Source organism: Heteronotia binoei, chromosome 4, assembly GCF_032191835.1.
Source record: "Heteronotia binoei isolate CCM8104 ecotype False Entrance Well chromosome 4, APGP_CSIRO_Hbin_v1, whole genome shotgun sequence".
Lineage (NCBI taxonomy): Eukaryota > Metazoa > Chordata > Lepidosauria > Squamata > Gekkonidae > Heteronotia > Heteronotia binoei.
In genome coordinates this window covers 139,044,924-139,067,187 of record NC_083226.1, presented here as the reverse complement: position 1 = coordinate 139,067,187, position 22,264 = coordinate 139,044,924, and the positions used below count along the sequence as shown (strand labels likewise).

The 22,264-nt window shown below is 40.9% G+C and overlaps 1 protein-coding gene across 2 annotated transcripts in view; it reads right to left on the bottom strand.

Annotated features, from left to right (window-relative positions):
* TENT2 (terminal nucleotidyltransferase 2) overlaps positions 1-21,470 on the bottom strand; it is a 41,425-nt gene extending 19,955 nt beyond the window's left edge. The window contains exons 1-11 of one of the 2 annotated variants that reach the window (XM_060235864.1): positions 21,214-21,470; positions 15,802-15,987; positions 15,363-15,479; positions 13,053-13,302; positions 12,087-12,201; positions 11,901-11,992; positions 10,528-10,594; positions 9,232-9,301; positions 3,977-4,053; positions 2,851-2,979; positions 304-347 (exon numbers count right to left, since the gene is read on the bottom strand). In XM_060235864.1, coding sequence (XP_060091847.1) covers positions 304-347; positions 2,851-2,979; positions 3,977-4,053; positions 9,232-9,301; positions 10,528-10,594; positions 11,901-11,992; positions 12,087-12,201; positions 13,053-13,302; positions 15,363-15,479; positions 15,802-15,950 — 1,110 coding nt within the window. In that variant the 5' untranslated portion in view covers positions 15,951-15,987; positions 21,214-21,470. Of the gene's footprint in view, positions 1-303; positions 348-2,850; positions 2,980-3,976; positions 4,054-9,231; positions 9,302-10,527; positions 10,595-11,900; positions 11,993-12,086; positions 12,202-13,052; positions 13,303-13,758; positions 13,829-15,362; positions 15,480-15,801; positions 15,988-21,213 lie in introns of those variants that run through there. The other variant, XM_060235865.1, reaches the window with a different exon arrangement.
* Between the last annotated feature and the right edge of the window lie 794 nt (positions 21,471-22,264).

Below are 22,264 nucleotides of genomic sequence, written 5' to 3'. Positions count from 1 at the left end.
TATATCTGAAAACAGGCTGCCATCCTAGGTACACTTAACTGGAAGTAAATCCCACTGAATTAACATGGGTCTTGCTTCCTGGCTATTTGCTGAGTCAAAACCACGGGGAAGTTCATCCTGTACTCACACACATACACAAGCGCACACACACACAACACAGGTGGCTCACCGTGCAGTTCTAACAAATGTTGTTATAAGGCACATTTTGCCCTTACTCAGATTTAATCATTAAATAGCAACATTCATATTGTAGATATCAGTTTTTATAAACGTATTATGTAGTAATTTATAAGAAGCACTTACTGGGTAATTTTTTTGGAGGGATGGAAGGATAGGTTCAGGTAGGGCTATAAAAAAAAAGTTTAAAGTTGCTGTGATTCATGTACTTCACAGAAAACAACATACCAGTTACACCAGTGGTGTAAACTGAAGGTCTAAGGATATACAGTTACTCCAAAATGTCAATTACTAGGCCTCTTAAATTAAGCAAGGTTACCTGCATAAATTTGTATGAAACATTCTAGAATATGAAAGTTACTAATTTTAGCTAGTAATATATTACTATTTAATCTTTTATCTAAGTCCACAAGGTTATTTGAAGATCTTTTCTGTAACAGCATTCTGTACCACTTGGACTTCAGTAGAACAAATACTGCTCAGCTCCAAAGATGCTGAAACAATGAAAATACAATCACCACCTGCGAATGGCTTCCCCAACAATGCCCTTTTCTTTGGATACAGGAAACACAACTGGCACAAACACAACTAGCAGCCACTGTCAATATCAATACAGAGTGAAAAGCTGTCCCTCACCAATTCTTTAAAATATCTCCCAGATTCCAAAAGCCAAGTAAATATTGGGGATATAATTTCAAAATAGATACTGTTAGCTGGATCCAATGCAAAATTTCTGCTTGCCCTAGAGCTCTTATACAAATGGAAACATGAGAAAAAGACTGCAGGGGCCACTTGCAGTGAGCCCAAACTTATTGTATGCCCACTTCAGCTTCCGTTTACACAAGATATGGTGCAACCAATTTCTGGGTACTGCAACGTACAGGGAGGAAAATGCTAGATGTTGTGCAAGCACAACTGTGCTAAGTCTATGTTTCCACTTGTGTATTGTTGGATTCAAGCTTATGGCTACACAGATTCAAGTCCTCTTCCAGTTGAGTCATGCTTTCTAGATAATTCAGTGGGACTGGATCCAATATTTCTATGAATGAAGTGACTTTATGGAGACTTTTGCCTGTTCCCCTTTGCCCAGCAACTTCTGGTATTCTTCTAAAAATCCACTCCTAAAGGAAAGCAAATCCTCACAGCAAGAGTGTGGAATGCAGAATGGGTGGGCTACAACAAGATGGGAATGAGGGAGGAAATCAGGAGAAAACCCTTGCATGATGGAGAACATACAAGAACACATCCAAGAGGTGCTAGAGAAGTGATTTCTACCCTTCTTTCCTGAAGATCCACATGTCATGTGCTGTTTCCCAACCCTTAGGGGACAGGCAGGGAGAATGCAGGGGCTGCTGTAGGATCATGAAGGCAGCAAAAGCAGAAAGACTGGACTGCACTCTTTGACTGAATGTCCATGATATATGGGGCTGCAATCCTGCCTAAATCATGACTGATCTCCAGGTGACAAGAGATCTGCTCTGCTGGAGGAAACAGCTGCTTTGGAGGATGGACTCAATGGCATTTTATCCCAGTGGAGTTCTTCTCCTCCTCAAATCCCAATCCCCCCTCAAATTTCCAATAATTTTCCAGTTTGGAGCTAGACCCAATTGTTCTTCTATAGTTTGGAAACATCCACCAATACATCTATAGGGAGTTCCTATAAAACAGAGTATCAAAATAATTGAGGCTTGGGAGGTGTTAAAGAACAGGGCTATCAAAGTTTCAGAATACAACATTCAGCTATTTTTAAAAACGGCTAATGATGTAATCATTCTTTAATGCTGTTTTTCTCTCTTCAAAGATGTTTTCACCCAAATCCATAACATACCTCAAGAAGCACCTTGGGCAAACTATTATAGCCAGAAAGGTGACACTTATATGTTGCATTTGTTAAGAGGCCTGTACGGCTATTAGTGCTTGTCTGAAAGAATGTTCGTATAGCCTATGGGCTCACAGAATAAGCTGAAAACCGTAGGCATTTAATTTCTAACGACAGATTCTGCAACAAAAGGATGGACAATGTAAAAAAATTACTTTTCTAAAAGGATTTCATTTTCCACCCTATCAGCTCATTTTAAAATTCAGCAGCAAATGAATTTCTAACCAACCTCAAAGGATTCATGTGAGAATGAATAAATCTCAAAAAACACTTTGCACTAGTGTTAGAGGACCATGCAACAGTAACAGAAGCAGCATTAGCCTCTTAGATATATACACAAACCCCATTTTAAAACCAGTTTCAGTTACAAGAATGATATTGACAAAGATGTTTAGACTCAGCAGAGACTTGTCTTGTTATTTCTAAGTTGCTTCTTGCTGTTCAAGTTGTATCTAAGAGACTGCAAGAAAGCAAATGCTCATGCTCCAATTTTTTTAAAAAATCTGTAAAAACGAATGCAGCAATTGCCAAAGGAATGCTGTCAGATGTTAAGATAGAGGCAGATCTAACTCATAAAATCCTCCTTCATGACAGAAGGAAGTTAAGCTCAATTCAGCCCTAGGTAGATTTAAGAGCAAGATGAAGAATTACACAGAGTGCAGCATTCTGAAAAAGGAGTAGAAAGAAAAGATCTGCTTCCTTTATCGAGAGATGTTCTTACAGTTCCAGAACAGTTGCTAAAGATAAGTAGGGAGGGGGGGGGGAAGCATTTCAAAAGCTAAACACATACTTACTTTGTAAATAGTGCAAAACCATCAACACAAGACTATAGCTGCTTAAAGTGCCTCGACTAGCATCATTTATGCCCCGAAAGCTCGCCCACTTCTTCACAACCAGCACTAATGGACGAACTCGACTCTCAACTGTGAATAAGAGAAACACTTATCAGGTTGAGCAATTTGGGACTTTTCTAATGGCTCATTACAGAATTAAACAAACATCACCTCTCCAGATTTGCCCAGTGCCGCCTCCCCAACCCAAGCACATTTTAACCATTACTTTTAGTTGAAAGGTGGTACATAAAATAAACCTAAGACTACAATCCTAATTATACCAACTAAATCCCAATTGATTTCAGTAGCTTAATTCCATTCTACTTGGACTGAAATAACTACATGCAACTGCACTAGATCACGGTGATACATTGTTACCTCCCCTTTTTACCATCTTCCTGCACTGCTGACATTTAGACCAGAGGTGCCAAACATATGGCCCACAGGCTGGATCTAGCCCCTGCAGGGTTCCAATCAGGCCTACAAGTAATTGCCTCTCTGCTGTTTCTTACTTCCTGTTCCAATCATGCCAGCTATTGCCATTCAGCACCTGAAATCATCTTTATAAAGTTTATATTTCTGGTACCTTGTATTACATTTTATGGCACACATGGCCTAGCCCAACATAGTGACATTTATGTCAGACCCGCCCCTTGTAACAGATGAATTCGACACCTTTGAATTAGATTGTTGAAGCAAGGATTTTTTGCTTTGTTTTTTAGCCTCTGTTCTGCAAGTTACCATGTATGCTGAAGGTATTATATAAAATAATTACCTTATCAAGCTAATCTAAATCTATTACATGCATCAGTGACTGGTTTAACAGAGCATTGGGGTGAACAGGAAATATTTAGCTACTAAACATTTTCTTGCACAATAATTCCAATGCCCTTCTTTATAAAGCCCCATTAAGTAGACATGCAGCCCAATTCTATACAAATTCCTTCTGATGTGAATCCTTACATCTAAGGGAATTATTCCCAAATTCACATGCATAGGATTTACTTCTCTGATACTGAGACTCTCTTCATTTGTGAACAAAATAAATCTGCTAGTTAATATAAATTAAACTCTACAGATCACTTACTGTATGCATAGGTTCTGAGAAGGAATGTGTTTCTTATTCCTACAACATTGTTTACATTCAAGTCAAACTCCACACAGCTGGGAGGAAAAGAATAAAAATTTACACAACCATTTCACAAATAAGCCTATGTTATTCAGTTATAACTAAGACATTGGATAGTGGAATATCTTGGATTTTGTAGATAAAATTGTATTTCTTCTTAACCTAAAAACTGAGGCAAAGATGTAGAATAGAATCCATATTTCATTCCTGTTCAGATGAATTATGCTATGGCATGAAGCTAAACAAAATAGGACCAGAATAACTTATTTTTTCAATATTTATTGTTGCCATTACAATCTACCTATATATTTTTACTAGGAATAAGGCCCATTGTAGAGGAAAATACAACGGGCTCTAGAAAGAGGCTCTGGGCAAGTGCCCCTTAACCTTGCTGCCTTCTCACCCACTCACCTAAGTGAAAATATTCACTCCCCTCAACCTTCGTGTCTTCCTACCCACCCAAGGTGGCAGCTTTTTGTAGGGGAATTGATCAGCTTTTCACCTCCTCCCCTCTCCCTGCAGCCTCTACCTAGGAAAAGTACAGTCTTTCTCCAGAGTGTGGACCAAAGCAGTTTACATAATTCTCTCCCACTTTTGATCTGCACAACAATCCTGTGAGGCTGGTTAGGCTGAAAGTCTGTGACTGGTCTGAAATCACAGTGTGGACCAAAGCAGGAGGGCAGCAACCTCAGCAGGGTATAGATCTGCCTTTTTTCATCTTTGGCAAGCGCGGCAGCTGGCCCCTTACCTGGAGCGCAACGACTTAGCGACGGTAATCCATGCTACGGTCACCTCAAGAATAGATAACTGTAATGCTCTCTACATGGGGCTACCCTTGACGCTAACCCGGAGACTACAGCTAGTGCAGAACGCTGCGGCACGGCTGCTAATGGGGCTGCCGCGATGGGAGCACATTCAGCCAATGCTGAGAGAGCTGCACTGGTTGCCTGTTGTATTCCGAGTTCGCTTCAAGGTGTTGGTATTAACCTTTAAAGCCCTCTATGGTCAGGGACCTGCCTATCTACAGGACCGCCTTTCCCCATATATCCCCCAGAGAGCACTGCGATCAGGGACAAAAAATCTGTTGTCCGCCCCTGGCCCAAGAGAAGCCAGGCTATGTGTAACGAGATCCAGGGCTTTTTCGGTGGCAGCGCCAGAACTTTGGAACACCCTCCCAGAAGCTATAAGGGCCCTGCGGGATTTATCTGCGTTCCGCAGGGCCTGTAAGACCGAACTGTTTAAACAGGCTTTTGTGATCTAACTGAAAAAGGGCTGCCACCGGACACCGGTGGGTCTGATCATAGTTAAGAAGTCAATACCGCCTGTACTGGATTGAAATAGCGCTATAGAATGGTTTTAAAGTTGATGTAAATTATGGTTTTATATGTTTTATTGGATTAATTGTTTTATAATGTTGTAAGCCGCCCTGAGTCCGCTTGCGGAGAGGGCGGGATATAAATGAAAAGTAATAAATAAATAAATAATGACACAGAGGATGCCCTGCAAATCAGCCATTTTCTCCAGGGGAGCTGATCTCTGCCATCTGGAGAGCAGTTGCAATTCTGAGTAATCTCTGGCCCTCACCTGGAGATTGGGAACAATGCCTCCCCAGGAGGAAATGGCTGGTTTGGAGGGGAGTCTATGGCATTGTACCTGTCTGAGGTGCCACCCCTCTCCAAACCCCACCCTCTCCAGGCTCCACCCCTCAAATCCCCAGGAATTTCCCAACTTAGAGTTGGCAATCCTATCTCCTTCCCAGCTTCAATAGCAAGCATCCAAGCCTAGAGATGTAAAATTTCTGGAAATTTTGAAACTCGGAAAAAAATCAAATTTTTTTCCCGGAAAAAAATGGAAATTTTCACAAAAATTGAAAAAAAAGGGCTACATTAGCACTTCTTTTTTTTCCAGACTGAAAGTCATTCTTTTACATCAGGAGCATAAAATATGACAATGGACAATTTTATTTGGCATGAAATTATCACAACTAGCATATTAAAAAATATAATGTATCCGAACAATTATTACAAATAGAATTTACTTTTTAAATAATATTTATTTGCAATTGTAACAAATGGGGCAACAATCTCCTGAACTGTTTACTAGTTTGTGGAACAGTCAAAAAACCCTTCACAAAACAATTTTTAAAAATCCAGAAGTAACAATTATTTGTATTTCCTCTCCACAGTATTAAATAAAAATAAAAAACTCATTCTCATAAAAAGAACTGAAGAGGGGGGAAGTGTATAGAAGGGAGTTTCAATGAATGGGCTTGTGCTCAGTGCACAGAAATTAGAACAATCTGATACCATACATAATTTTTTAGAAATGATTTGGAAAATATCTGAACACCTTATCTTAAAATATTTTATTCATCACGTTAAAATAAAACGTTCCAGAATCAATTTTTTCCCTTTCCTTTCCTTTTTTTTTAATTTTTCCAATTTTTCAGGAAAAAACAAAAAAGGCTTCAGGAAAAGAAACACCTCTAGCCAGGCCTAGGGTATCTGAAGATCTCCTGGTATCACAACTGAACTCCAGACAACAGATCTCTCTCCCCCTGGAGAAAATAACTGCTTTGTCAGGTAGACTTTGTGGCAATACATTCAACTGAGGCCTCTCCCCTCCCCAAACTCTTGCTTCTGTAGACTCAACCACAAAATCTCCAGGAATTTCCCACCAACCTGGAACTGGCAGTCCTAGTCAGAACTGGGCCCAATGAGTTCTCCCTCAAGGGTCAAAAGAAGCCTGGAAAGGGCCTCCCCTCCTCACTTTTTAGTGAGAGAACCAATGTTGGTTGTCTTTTACTGACAGAATCAAGACTGGCTACCTAGGAACAGCTACTGCCTAGCAGCTTCCCCAGTGGTCCAATCCTGATCTGTCCTGGAGCTGGTAGTGGATGGGGGAGCGCAGCAGACCCAGTCAAGAGCACACAAGTTCTCTTGAGTGGTGGTTGACGGGCCAGTGGTTGATATGGCACACTTCAGAGGCGAATGGGAGAGCTGGAAAGTGCCAGTATTCTGGGGTTATACACACACACACACAGAGGATCCTGGCCTTCCTCTGCATGCTCCTACCATATGTATGTAGTTCTCGCTTTTTTATTTTACTTTCAGAATAAATCCGTGAGGTGGTCAGGATGAAAGGGTATGACTGGCCTAAGGTAACCCATCAAATTTCATGGCAGGGTGGGAATCTGGTCTCCAAGTCCATTCTCACCACACTGGCTCTCAAATAAAATGGCTTAAAGGCCTACACGACAGACTGCGAGCAGCAGCATGAAAAAATGTACCTAGGTAACAGAACCTAGTGTTTTTGCAATGAAAACCTAACACAGAAAAGAAATATGGTGAAAATCCCAGAAGTATCTATGGCTTGATTCAGATGAAATGCCAAGTGTTGATTTGGTGCAATGTGAAAGAATCTTGAAGATGTTTCAGAGTTGCACAATTTCTTCTGCACCTTTGTTCAATGAGCTAATTACTTTGAGTATCATGACATGTCACGGAGTTGGATCCCATGGAAAAGCTTGTAGAAGGAGTTGGGAAACTAGATCTACCCTACCTTTCCCTTCTGCCATCATCATACTCTCAATTCTAAAAATCCCAAGGATCAAACAACCATGTGAACAAATGCACCACAGTACAAGAGGCTGCAGTGGGGGTAGGTCTGTCAAGCCCCCAGATCCCTTTGCCTGCTGTCACTTGGAGCAGCTGTAAGACATTTTTAAAAATGCAGCCTTGTATACTTACTGGAAGTGGGAAAGGTAGCTCAAGCAATGAAATTGCGCTCCATTTATGTTTCTCGAGGAAATGTGGGAAGCTGAACTCCATAACTGTCTTACTAGAGCTGTAAATCTATGTATTTAATTTTAGTAAGTTTGAATCATTTTATTGTGTAATCATTTTCCTTGTGTGATTGTTGTGATATTTGTATATCTCTATACTGGCCGTGGGCTGTTAATAAATCTAAATCAAACCTGGCAGAGCAGAAAGGAAGGACAAGAGGCAGTCGTGGCAGGTCTTTGTGCTCTCACAGCAAAGCAGGAAGACCCAGGCTTCCAGTCCCACCTCTCTCTCCCCTCCTGCTCAGCTTTCAGCTACTACAATGTGGAGTTGCTTTGAATAGTACCTGTGACATTTATAGTTTATATGTCAATGGGTAGAAAGGCATGAGAAGGTGTAGTGGTGCAATTACAAGAGTGGTTCATCGTCCCAGCTCAAATCTTACCTCTGTCACCAATGTACTAAGCAGCCTTAGGCAAGCCACTCTCTCAGCCTCTGCCCTCTCTATCTGCAATATGCAGAAAACACTGTCCTACCTACCAGGATTGTTGTAAGGATGACAGAGAAGCAACAACAAAAAATAAAGTACATGAAGCACTTTGGACACTTGATGTATTACATTCCTGCTAATTATTATTATTAAGCAAGGATTTAGCCAGATTTCTTGTAAGGGAGAAGGATCCACTGGAACAAAACAGAAATATGTACTGTTCTATAAATAACTCAAATCAGGTAGAATCAGTAGCACGCTTACTGGAAACAAGTGTCCACTGGAGAACATCCTTGTCAAAGGGTTTTGCAAGAAATCTGTCCAATTATACCCCCCCCCCCCAATCTGCAAGTTAACCATTGTCCCCTGACTAAGGTAACCCACATATTAGGTGCAGGTCATGCCCTCATCTTAGACAATGGAGTGGGACTAGCCATGCTCTAGGCAGCCTTCCTCCAATATAAGGGGTTCTTCTTCCAACAGACAAGTCACTTGAATTAGAGAAAGATTCTTTAGACTGTAGGAAGAATTCAGGCTTGAGCCAAAATTAAAGGTGGGGAACAAATAGTTCAATGAATGAACAAACCTCATCCTTTTTACATTTTTTTTTTTACAAATGTGAATGGAAGCCATTCAGTTTCTTTTGGAGAAACTGAATTTGGCCCATCACTCTAGCTAGCATTTTACTGTAACAAGAAAAGAATAAAGGCATTCAGGGAGGTATCAAAGATGACAACAAGACAATAAAAGGCTGGGAAAGTTAATACATCTTTAGACCTCAATGGAATGTGAACATTTGGTCTGCTGATATCCACAGCAATGCTAAGCAATGGACAGGGTAAATACAACTATTATGGAATTGTTTATTTTCAAAGTATAGGCTACACTACCCTTTGGAACTAAGACCTAAATCAAGAACAGCAGTAATTACAAGTACTTGCCTGACTTTGTCCCTGAACTTCACTATTGGCACTTTTGCTCGAATCAGTTGAGGTCTCTCGATGTAGCTTGCTGGAGGGGGGAGGAAGGGGGAAAGGAAAGACAGATCATTATTCAATACAAAGTTTCACTATATTGAATACTCTGACTGGAAGAGGTCTTTCACATCACCTACGGTTTGAGGCTTTGAACTGGAAATGCCATGGATTACACTGCGGGAACTTCTACATACAAAGTGGATACAAATGAGAACAGGAGAAATGTTCAAGCCTTTCCTTTAGCTGCTGGATACTATTTATTTATTCATATGAAAATTTTGTTCAGTTAAATTTTTCTAAAGGCATGCCTCAGTGTTTTTACTTTGACAAAGACCTGTTTCATGCCTTGTGGCAGCTGAAAGAGCCAGCCAAGAAGCATTTCTGCATTTGTTTCCACACAAAGGGTTGGATTCAATGGAGTGTTTCTGCAAGGACACCTACTTGCAAAATGCACCTTTCATTGGTCATCCTCCACCCTAGTAAACCCAAAATGTCCAATTGGCAAGGTTGAGGCTGCAGTAAGAACAGGGAACTTAAGAAAGTCAAGTTCATGTGCTCATGAAAGCATTGCCCTAGATACAACCCAAAGTCCCTGAGCTATACAACCTGTTTGTGAAATAGGGTTGCCAATTCCCAGTTTGGAACCAACAAACTGGGATTACAGTTCATATTACAGTTCATACTATTGTTGTAATGTATAAAAAGATAATATGATTCTAAAAATGTTTTTCTAAAATGGTTTCACTAAACATTGTCAGCCAGTACATCACAGTGTGTGTTTCTCTTATTGCCTGTAATCCCCAGTTGAGGGTCATCAGAAAGCGGGGGTGGGTGAGGGAAATGTCTCCTGGGCACTCCATTATACACTATGGAATCCGATTCCCATAGGGTATAATGGAGAATTGATCTGGGGTTCTAGGGGGGCTGTTTTTGAGGTAGAAGCACAAAATTTTCAGCATAGCATCTTGTGCCTCTCCTCAAAGCACCCCCCAAGTTTCAAAAAAAGATTGAACCAGGGGTCGAATTCTATGAGCCCCAAAAGAAGGTGCCCCTATCCATTATTCCAAATGGAGGAAGGCATTTAAAAGATGTGTGGTTCCTTTAAATGTGATAACCAGAACTCTTTGGAGTTCAATTGTGCTTGTCACAACCTTGCTCCTGGCTCCACCCCCAAAGTTCCTAGGCATTTCTTGAGTCAGACCTGACAATCCTATTGTTAAAATCACCAGTCATCCCACCATATAATAGGTTAAAACTTACAAAGTTTCCTACAGAAGAGTTTTTGGAGTAAGCTGAGTATGTGTCTTGCTTCAGTCTTCTGATTCATCTGAAATAAATTACAGTTATAATCCACTGGACATAAAACAATAAATTAATATTTTGGTTTAATAAAATTATAGGAAGCAAATTTACCAGATCTTTTCTAGATCTCCCTTTCAACACCCTATGTATTTCCTATTACCCAGCTTCCCTAACATGAACAAATTACAGAGCTCAATCAAATGGTATCCATTTTCCCCCTTCGTTCGCCACAATATATTCTTCAAGCTCCTTTGCTTACATTCATAGATGAGGTAGCAAAATGAAATGAACAGAGAGAGTAACAGATTATGGTTCCTGGAACATAAATTGAAAGCACTACAAATAAGGTGTGTTAGCATAATTAGCACTGCTGGTTTATTCACTCATTAGGGACTTTCATAACTGATGTTAACAATGCACCTAAAAATGATTGAGCTAATATAGCATGCAATGCTGGAAAACACCACTTTTACTGTGAAAGACAGTGCCCCAAAATGCAATTTTATTAAATTATCTGGTGGAACTGTGCTTTCTATTTCTATCAATAGATGCAATTTTAAACGATGCACATCGCTAATCCCATTCTCAAACCTACCCCTCCCCCCCAAACGCAACCTGCAGGCTTCTTGTTGGTGGGGTAGGATACTTTTCCTGCTCTAGTAAACTTTTTAAAATTAAAACATTAATATTCTGTCTTTCCTTGTGGTTTAAAACACCTTACAATAACAGTTTAAAACATTTTATGTTAAAACCAATAATAAAATAGCAAACCCCAAATTGGAGTTAGGCCTGCTGCCAATCCTCTTCACATACAATAATGGGTGGGTACATCTGCTCCCACAACACACATAAGTAACAGTTACTCTGAATTTTGCAAACCGCTCATATTACACATTACTGTATGTGGTAAAGAGGGTCCTATGTACCTGTTAGCTTATCAGACAGAACGATTAACAGCTGGGCTATGAACTGATGCTAAGAACTCAAAAATGTTAACATTTGACCATGCACAATGCAGGGGCAATTTCACCAATCAGGTGCCTACAAAAATCCTTAAAGCCCTGACTTTAGTACCTCTTGCAAAAATAGCTATATATTTCACCAGCACCCCTTTAAAACGGACATCTAGTTTCTCCTTCACAATAAAAAGTGGCTATCAGTACAGGAACTGGAAATTCAGACTGCATTTAACTTTGTAAAAGATCTCTGACATCACTTCCAAGTGCTACAGTATGGTCTTCCTTTAGACCTCTTTTTGAAAGGATACTATAGTAGTCAAAAATTAGTGTGTTGGTAAGCCATATTGTGTGAACAGGTTTTTTTCTACTTACTGGCTCCTCCTTAACCACTAGGCACAAATCACCATCACTGCTACGAGTACCAAATCCATTCAGTGAGGATCCAACCAAATATAGTCTACTATCTGAAGGGCAAGAAAGTGTTAGATTAAATTCAACTGTTTAGGAACATTCTTAATTTAAAAATGAATGTCATATATACAGAGATTTGCAACATACTTGGAAAGATCTGCTGAATTTCCCTTTGGAGTTGTGTCCGGCAAAGCTCTTTTTTGTTCAAGTCATAAGCTTGTTGTTGACATGCCTGAAATAGCTCCAGTACTTGCTGACTTAGCTGTTTTGATATAGAAAACAATAATATAAAATCATATTTATTATGCACATAGCATGCCTATGTACACAACCCCCTTTTCAAAAGCTTTCAATTCCAAAGCAAGACATGCTTCTGAAGTGCCATTTGGCCACAAACAAGCTAATACTGATGCAAGAATAGATGGGTATAAACTATAGTGCTAAAGGTTAATCTCAAGCCACACATGGGAAAGCTTTCCTACAAAACCTGTTGTGCCATTCTCAGCAGAGATAAAGTTTTCTTAGTCAATAGACTTAAAATGTCTTAACTCTGCTTAAGATGGCATTGTTACGGTCCTTAGTAAGCAGCATGGAACTCAAACCTTCAGCACGAGAACTCTGATTTAACTGACTGATGGAGTGGGGGAATTTGTTAGCCATATCTTGTTTGCCACTGTCAGATGCACATACCTCAGATGTTATTAGAACAGGAAGCACAATTCACTCTACAGTAACAAGGAATTACATATATTTCTTTGATCAACATTCAGAACAGTGGGCACACATCCTTGTTCCAACTGCAGGCCAGGGATTCCTCACCCCCCTCCTCCCCATTCAGCAGCAGCATCTACTGGCCAGGAAATCCTGGTGCATGCTTCTTCTCACTCTTGGGAGGATGCCATTGCACATTTGCCGGAAGAGCAAGATCAGTGTTGTCCAGAGTCTCCCTGCTCACAAAACAGTCAATTTATCCAGCAAGTTGACTCACTCTCCAGGCACATGGCAGTTCCCCTTATAGAATACTAAATATTCTGACTGCATAGGCTGGAGCTCTTTCCCTTACGCAGAAAATGTAACTAGGACAGCAAGCAAAACTGGAACTACTGATCTTACCTTATCTTTGGCCACAGGGAGTGCAGTTTCTATAGGGTCAAGAAATGAAGCTTCTTGTAAGGGCGGCACGCATCCAGCCAAATCCGAGATATAATGTGCACGATGTAACGGCGAAGGAAATGATCCAGGGAATGAACGCCTGTGATCTTCTGGTAAAGGCACTGCTTGGCTAGCTGAAGTGGATTCACGATGAGGGGAATGAAATCGCTGGCGCTTCACTTCATAATGAACATTTTGCTCTTTCAGTCTCCTAAAAAATGTTTTTAAAAGTGTTGGCTATTCCAGTTCTGGTACATAAATATGCAACAATAAAGCAGGCTGATTGCAAACAATATAAATGCTACCAATTAATCACTGTGAAAGTTCCCACTAGACCGTATATTCTTTTAAAAGACAGGGATGCCCAGCCTTGATAAAGAGAGACGAAAATCTTACAGGGGATTCAAAAGAATGCACAAGACTATTGACACAGAATGCAACAACTGCTGACTGTGTGCCCCCTGGAAAGATGCATCTGAAATGCAATTTCAACTGTCAATCTGCTCAAGCCATTCTTGTGTACAACACATACAATTTTCTTTCTGAAATATACACTATTCACAGAAGTCATTCTGAACGCCAAGAAGTGCTGTAGTGAGAAGTTGTGTGCAGTGTGCACCCAGTGAAAAAAGGTGGGAGGAAAGAGTGTGAGTTAAGAAAAACTTACCACAACAGCCATTCAAAACGTAGAATGTGTCTGTGCAAGTTTAGATTGCACAGACAGTAAAGTGTTTGATCTGGGCAAAAAAGAACCTCTATTTCATTTGGCAAATATTTAAAGATCAACGCAGTTAATCTGCATTCATTTTATTACAGTCAACTCATTACAAAATGTCTTGCTTCCAAAAACCTTCACAAGTTTAGCATGAGTCTGTTACTTTCTAAATATACACTGAGTAACACAGTTATCTGTACAGCATCTAAGATGCTTTAAACACTGTCAGTGCTGGCACTACTGATTAAAGTTCCTGTCATTATAGTATAGTTCCAGTTGGGTTACAATCCTAATGCTGATCAGGCTTCTGACATCAGAAAAAACTACAGCTGTCAGACGGATGTTGAAAAGCCAGAAATTCAAATAATCAGTAGGTTTCTCATCCTCAGTGTAATTTCAGAGAGAATATTGGGGGGGGGGGGGGGTAAATTCAGTAGAACTTGGAAGGTAGATGCCCAGGAAACAGAGAAGAGAACCAGCATGTACTAGGAAAGAGGCTGGAAAATGCTCACCTGCAGCCCTTTAATAACAGCCAAACCATGCTTTGGCCATAGCACTCAAATGGGATCTTCTTTTTTTTTTTTAACAAAATTAACTCTATACATGCAAAAAATATTTCTAAATGTTTCCTGTTAAAAATAACCAACTATTGAGTATGCCATCAAACACAATTTGGAATCTGAAATAAAAAGATTCCCTTAGAGTTTGCTACACTGCAAATAAAGAAAGCCACATATATAAAGCATTCTGGCACTACAGCATAATTCACACATTGGATTTATACTGGTCAGAGACCAAGGCAAAGAATTACTCTGGACCTCTCTGTACCACCCCCCACTGTTTCCAGTAAAAGTACCCAAGAAACAGACAGGCATCCACAGCTATGACTGTGGACAGGAATCTCTCCTTGGTTTTCCACAATTAAAGAACGTGATGAGGAAAACATGCAATCATTTCAGATATGGAGATGCGCAGGTGGCCAATAAAGACTCTAAACTTTCCACTCTAACTCCTGGCCATCTAGGGAGATCTGTTGTGTAAACTCACAGGGTGACCTTGGGCCAGTCACTCACCGTCAGCCTAACCTACCTCTCAGAGTTGTTGCCAGGATAAAACAGAGCAGGGGAGATAACCATGTGTGCCACCCTTGATGCCTTAGAGGAAAGGCAGGATAAAAATGTACAGAAAAAAATAAAATAACCACTCTGAACTCCCTCTGGCCTTCAATATTCTGTTCTTCCATGGGCTTGAACAGGTTGATTTCCTCCTTCCCCCTTTAACTCTCAACTGTGATGTTACCACATTACTTGTGCAGAATTCTTAGTTCTTAAAAAGGTGACTTTTTAAGGTCTCTCTCTCTCTCCTGGTTAATTTAAGTAGATATATATTTATGCATACTAGGGAACCTACTAAGTACGTAGAGGCCTTCCTTATCCGTGATGGCTCTGCCGTGCAACTTTCATGGGGGCCAGCTTGTTACTACACTGTAGAAGATATTATATGGCTACAAAATAACATGTCTTATAGTCCAATAGTTATACACATAGTGTCCTTACTTTCTGCCTCGGAATGATGCAGGTGTGGCTGATGTATGCACCGGGCTGCCATTTCTATAGGTGAAGGGTGGTGGTGAAACAGAAGGGACAGTTGAAAGATTACCACTCACCAGAGCTCTAGGAAGATTAAAATGCATGATTATTTCATATTTGAAATATTATTATTTGAAAATATTATTATTCACATAGCTGCTAAAGGAATACTACAGACACTTGAATGATAGGACACAACCATTTACTGACAATCTTCAAATGCACTGTATACAATAAAACAAACTATTTCAGACGATTATTTAAATCTGAATTCCTATAAACAAAAAACAGCCTCAAAGTCCAACTGGATAACTGGAAATTATTTACTTCTCTGAAATGGTAATGTGTAGTCCTGCAAAGAGGCTGAGCATTTTGTTTTCATGCACCAGTTCCCAGATACACTTACGCTGAATTTTGGAATTGGGGATGATCAATAATTTGCTGGTGATAAAGCAGAACAGGAGGTATATTCACTGGAAGATTGCTGAAGAAGTTGTATTGTTGGTGCTTTGGAGGGAAGGGTGGACGACCCAAGTTGGAAGAATTTGGGAACATGCTCTTCTAGGCTAAAAGTAAACATGTATTCTTCCACCTATAATCAATATTTTTTTAAAAAAAATATGAAGTCAGGCAATAGGGAAAAAAACCACAGTGATTATGTTGTTGTTAGAAAGCTTTGATAAATTCAGCCTGGTTTTTGACAGCCAAGAAATTAAGAGTTTCAGAATAGCATTTTTCATTTTTTTATAATTAAGGCACAAATATATACAGAGCCATTTCAGACAAGCATCTCTTGAAAATAATGAAGATGTGCAGCAGCTGTACTGTTCTGCCAGCATCAACAAATTACCCATTCAGGGTTCTTACAAAAAGGCACTTTAATTTCTAAATTCTCAGAGAGACATTTCCCATAAAGCTCATCTAAAATATTCACAAATCTTAAAGTAATGCTACAAGGTCAGAAAGAGTAATAGAACATACATTTGGGGGTTTTTAGAACTTTCTCTGCTGTCTACTACACAAAAGTCAAAGTGCCCCCTTTTCAAACATTTAATTATCCGTAGAATCAAACAGAATCTTCTAAATGGGAAAACTAAGGTAAGTATTTGTCCTTCCTTCTCCCAGCAGAAAAATGCAAATACATCAACAGGTCTGCAAATACATCAACAGGGCTGGGTCCACACCGGCAGCTTGGGGTAGCATTGTGCTGACCTGGAAGCGGGCCAGCACAAACTGAAGCACCCTGGGACAGCCAGACAGCACACAGCATGCTGCTGAGACAGGGGTGGGCCATGCACACCTTGGAGGAGCATCCACAGTGTTCAGGCACTTCAAGCACCAGTGTTTCTGGTGCTCTCTGGCTGTTCAGATGGCCAGAAAGCACCTTGGAGGTGCTCCTCCAATTTTTTTTGCGGTGGGACTGGGACGACTTCTGATGGGGTGAGTGTGGGAGTGGGAAAGGAGACAGATGTGCGTGTTTGGTCATGCTTTTTTGGTCCACCTGTATCCCAGCCCTGAGCCAGCTTAAAATGCCAGTCTGGACCCAGTCCAGGAAGATGGTTTCCATGAAGGCAAAAAGACTTCTCCAATCATCTAGCCTCTAACAATTGATACTCAGAGTCATGTTACCTCAAACCTGCAAGTTCCATTTATCCAGACTCTCATACAGCCTTAGAAATGTTAAAATATGAGCAGACGTGCTGTGGTTAAGGTCCTTGTTTCAAACCCTTCCCAGTGTGCAGAGGTGAAATGGGTGGCCAGAGATAGTGCCTTTTCAGTGGCAGCACCTTGCCTCTGGAATGTGCTGCCCTTGAGGCTTGCCTGAAGCTTTTCCTTTAGATATTAGACCAAAACATTTCTTTTAACCCAACCTTTTAACTAAGGGGTTCCATCCCGGTTAGCTATTTGCGGTCTGTTTCTAGCCTGAGGTCTAAATATAATTTTAGGCAACTCAGTGTCCATTTTATATTGCTTTTTATATGCTGGTTTGTTTTGTTTTATTATTCTAGCTGTGAGCCGGCTTGAGCAGGTCTCTGGAAATGTGACATATCAATTTTCTATGTAAACAAAGTAAAATTTGAAGTCATGGCTAATAGCTGTTGCTAAGTCTATCCTCCATGGATCTGTCTAGTCCTCTTTTAAAACTGTGTAACCCAAAAGCCATCACCATATTTGGCTGCAGACAACTCCATAAGTCAACTAAGCACTAACTGAAAAGAGATATCCTTGAGTCCGCCCTGAATCTACTGGCAACCAATCACACTAAGTATCCCCAAGTCCTAGTATTATGTAGGAGGAAATATTTTTTTGCTTGCTTTCTCCACATGACATAAGTCTCTATTATGACCGCACTGAAGTCACTCAAATTAATTCCATTCAGCTAAGAAATCCCACACACTATAGCTTTTCCTCACAGGAAAGAGCTCCAAAACACTGGTAATTTGTCTCACCCTTTGTGTACCTTCTCCAGCTGTACATCCTTTGTGAGAGGCAGCAAACAGAGCTGTACACAGTATTCCATATGTGGCTTCACCACATATAAATATAAAGGCATTAAGATAACAATGCAGACCGGTGTATACATGCTTAGCATAATTTTTTTGCTTCAGTGTGCATCATAATAAACTTAAATAATTTGCTGTCATCTGTACATTTGGCTAATTGCTCACTCTAAGATAACTGAGGAACAATCTTTAAGTATCAGTGGTTGCAATCCATATCCTTAGGTGACTGGCTCCTCTCCAACTATGAAAAATGTTCTACCTTCTATTACTTAACTAGACAACAATAGGACCACTCTCTTTATTACTTTCCTTCAAAGGTGCCATATATGCTTTCCCTCCCCATTTCATGCTCATAAAAACCCTGTACGGTACCGTAGGTTTGAATGAAAGAGTGGCTGGCCCAAAGTCACAGTGAGCTTCACAGTATAAAAGCTTTTAAACTAGGTCTCCTAACTTCTGGTCCAATCATTTACATTCTGCATAACACTACCAATCTTACGTTATGATTACTAAGTATATTCTGTGGGTTTTTTAAAAAAACTTTTTGGAAACTCATGGAAAACGTCTACCAGTTCACACTTTCAAGTAATTCCAAAAGCTGGTGAAGCAAACCTTAACAGAAATGATATTGAGCTACTCTGAACAAAGGTTGTTCTATGCATTTAATTTTAACTTCCACCCATTCTCTTGAAAGAGGCATCGGTCTAATAGGCCTGAAATTTCCCAGTTCCTACCTGCATCAATTAAAAACAAAACTGTTGTTTAACTGATTAATACCAATCCCCTGCTAAGGAGGGTAACTCTACTGTGGAAGAGTACATCTTTGTTAGGTGATCAGCAATTTTACATTTGAATTCATTAACAATTCCTAGGTGTAGTACCTGGATCCAGTGATTTACTAATTTAGCAATTTGTTCTAAAACAAGAGCCCTGTGGTGCAGAGTGGTAAAGCTGCAGTACTACAGTTGGAGCCCTCTGCTCACGACCTGAGTTCGATCCCAGCGGAAGCTGGTTCAGGTAGCCGGCTCCAGGTTGACTCAGCCTTTCATCCTTCTGAGGTCGGTAAAATGAGTACCCAGTTTGCTGGAGGGAAAGTGTAGATGACTGGAGAAGGCAATGGCAAACCAACCCGTAAAAAGTCTGCCGTGAAAACACTGTGAAAGCAATGTCACCCCAGAGTCAAAAATGACTAGTGCTTCCACCCCCCACCCCCCTAAAACTTTACCTTACCACTCCTATTTCTATGAGGTTTTGTTTACTGGTTTTTGGAAGGGTCTGCTGCTTGTGGGCCTATAAGGAAGCAAGATTGCTATGCCTCCTGCCTCTCTTTGAGTGCATGCTGAGTAAAGCTGCAGGATGGTGAGGTTACTTGGTGATGGGAGTCTGTTACTCCATTATGCAGTGGACTGCTAGGTTGTTCTTAACAGTACACTTCCTGGAGCTGACCCTTCTGTTTTCTGCCCCAAATCTCTTGGTCTGCTGTCAACTATCACAGCTCTTACCTTGGCAAAAACTTTGACTAGCTCTCATCCTATTGCTCTGTTGTAACGTGACTATGAATTCAACTATAAGTAGCTCAGTAGGTTCGAGATCTGGAAGGGCTGAAGATCACTGCAATACACCTTTCCCTGCCCTTTCTACTCCTGTTCATAAATTCTCCAGCCTTCATAATCTAGTCTCTCAGTGAGAATGCCAGGTTATAAATAAAGTTGTATAATAATGATTTACATATTTCTCCTTTCTATTATTTTTAATTTTCTATGATTAAGCTATCCCATACATTCACCAGATTTCTCACAGGCCTGCTACAACTAAATAGCTGTGACTTGTACAGGGGCTGTAGAGTCCCAATTTCTAGCTCACAAAATGCCTTTTTTGCTGTCTTTGGAAGGAGTTGCTTGGTAATGCATAATTACAGAACAGATCTTGCAAAATAAAAAGCTAAACAGTTACACAGCACAGGACATCCAATGAATCAATGCAATCCAATGAACAATGAAAAAACATTGCTACAGCTGGCAGCACTGCACTGGTGGATTTCAAACAGTAAAGTTTAGAAGTGAGTTCCACTTCACAAAATTCAAGAACTAATACTTTATACCTTCATGACTGAGAAAGGGCAAACCAGATGCTCTTTGTCAGTTCCAACAATGAGATAATGTATAAGTACAGTTGTAGCTTTCAGACTTTTTATCTAAAGACAAACATTTTAATTGATTCGTCTAAAGAGATCCTTTATCTCTGCCTTGGGATTCTTGAGAACATCAGAGGATTTTAGAATGTATTTTAAAACACATATTCAGTTATACCGAGTGCTGCTGAATGTGGTAAGAAAAACAACAAATTACATTCAGTGCTTCCCTACAGATAAGCATAAAAGAATTCCACACTAGACCTTTAATCCTGGTTCAGCCCTATCTCCAAACTGAAATTCTGCACTTGAATCATGGAATCATAGAAACCAACTCTATGAGTTTATGATTCTATAATTCTAGTGTAGAAAATCTGTCTGGGGGCAGGGCTGAGCCTGGATTAAGACTCTAGTGCAGAACTGGCCATAGATTACCAAGAAAGGTCGACAGCGGTGGGCATCAAGTCTTTTTGAAGAAACTTGTCTACCTTTTACAGAACTTACTACAGTTCTCTAAACAAAGCACAAAACCCTTTTGATCAGAAATAGGGCTGCCAGCCTCCAGGTGGGGCCTGGAGATTTCCCCCTTTTGCAACTTCTCTCCAGCTGGCAGAGATCAGCTCCCCTGGAGAAAATGGCTGCTTTGAAGGATGGACTCTATGCCACTGTAACCATGCTGAGGCCCCTCACCTCCCACCCTTTCCCAGATCCACCCCCAAAGTCTCCAGGTATTTTCCAAAACAGACCTGGCAACTTAATCAGAAAACTAAATAATCAATCAAGAAAGCCCGGGGAGATGCATTTATAATTGTTGCTTGTCTTTAAAGGGAAAGTGCGACCCTGGGAAACACTGCAGCGCAAGCCTGCTAATAATAGTACATAACTGAAATGGGGAACAGGCAATACCTTCGCCCACAATCCGCTGTTTTTGTTACAGAAACCAGCCCGAACCACGAAGTCGCCAGCCTACCGCCACCACCACCACCATGCCCAGCAAGGATCCCTGAGCGCATTTCCAGCGGCCTACCCAGGTCCTCGCGAACAAGCTCCCTCCCTCAAACACCCGCCAAGCCTGGCGCGTCTTACTCGCTTCAATCGACGCTGGCCCAGGCCCAGGCCCAACCCGGAACAGCTCCTCTCCGCCGCTTGAGTTCCCACAACCTCCCGCCGCCCAAGCACTTACTCTGGAGCCAGACGGAGAGAGCAGGAGAGGCAGCAGACTGGGCCAGACCCAGCGCGGTCCGAACCCAACAGCCTCCTCTATTTTTTCTTCCCCTTCTCTCTGGAGAGAAAAGGGGAAGAGGGAAGCTGGAACCCTCGGAAGTAAACCGGAATTGCCCCCGCTGAGGCCATCGCTATGGCTGAGATCTCACGCTGCCCCGGATGGGAAAGCTGGCGGACCGGAAATGGGGGGTGGCAGGGAGGGTGCTGCAGGTTCCCCCCTCCCCCCCTCCGGCTTTTGCTTCTTACGGGTTCACTCTGCGATATGTGAACTGCGCGTGTGTGAAGTCCAGTCCAGTCGCTTCCGATTTATGGCGAATTAGTGTCCTGGCATTAACAGCCTTGCACAGGTTTTGAAAACTGAGGGCCGGCTTGACTGAGTTTTTCCATCTCTCGTTGAGTCTTCCCCTTTTCCTGGTGCGGTCAAATTTTCATAGCGTTATCGTCTTTTCCAGTGACTCTTGTCTTCTCATAATATGACCAAAGTATGATAGCCTCATTTCAGTCATTTGCGCTTCTAGGGAGGGTTCAGGCTTGATTTGGTCTAGAGCCCATTTATTTGTCTTTTTGGCAGTCCACAGTATCCATAAAACTCTCCTCCAACACCAGGTTTCAGAAGAATCTATTGTCAGCTTTCACACCATATATAGTAAAGGGAAATACCAGGGTGTGAATTAACTTGATCCTGTTCACTAGCAACACATCCCTACACTTAAGAATTTTTTTCTAGCTCCTTCATGGCCTCCCTCATTTCTTGGTTGCAGTCTCTCTCTTCGTTAGTGTTGGCGTCAAGGAACAGAAAATATTGAACAATTTTACTTTTGTCAGCCTCGAAGTTTTGTAATTCCCAGTAGTCATTACTTTTGTCGTCTTGATGTTCAGCTTTAATGCTGCTTTGGCACTTTATGCTTTTTAACCTTCAGCAGTAGTTGTCTCAAGTCTTTACTGTTTTCTGCCAGTAATGTGTTATTTGCATATTTCAAATTGTTAATGGTTTTGCCACTAGTTTTCAC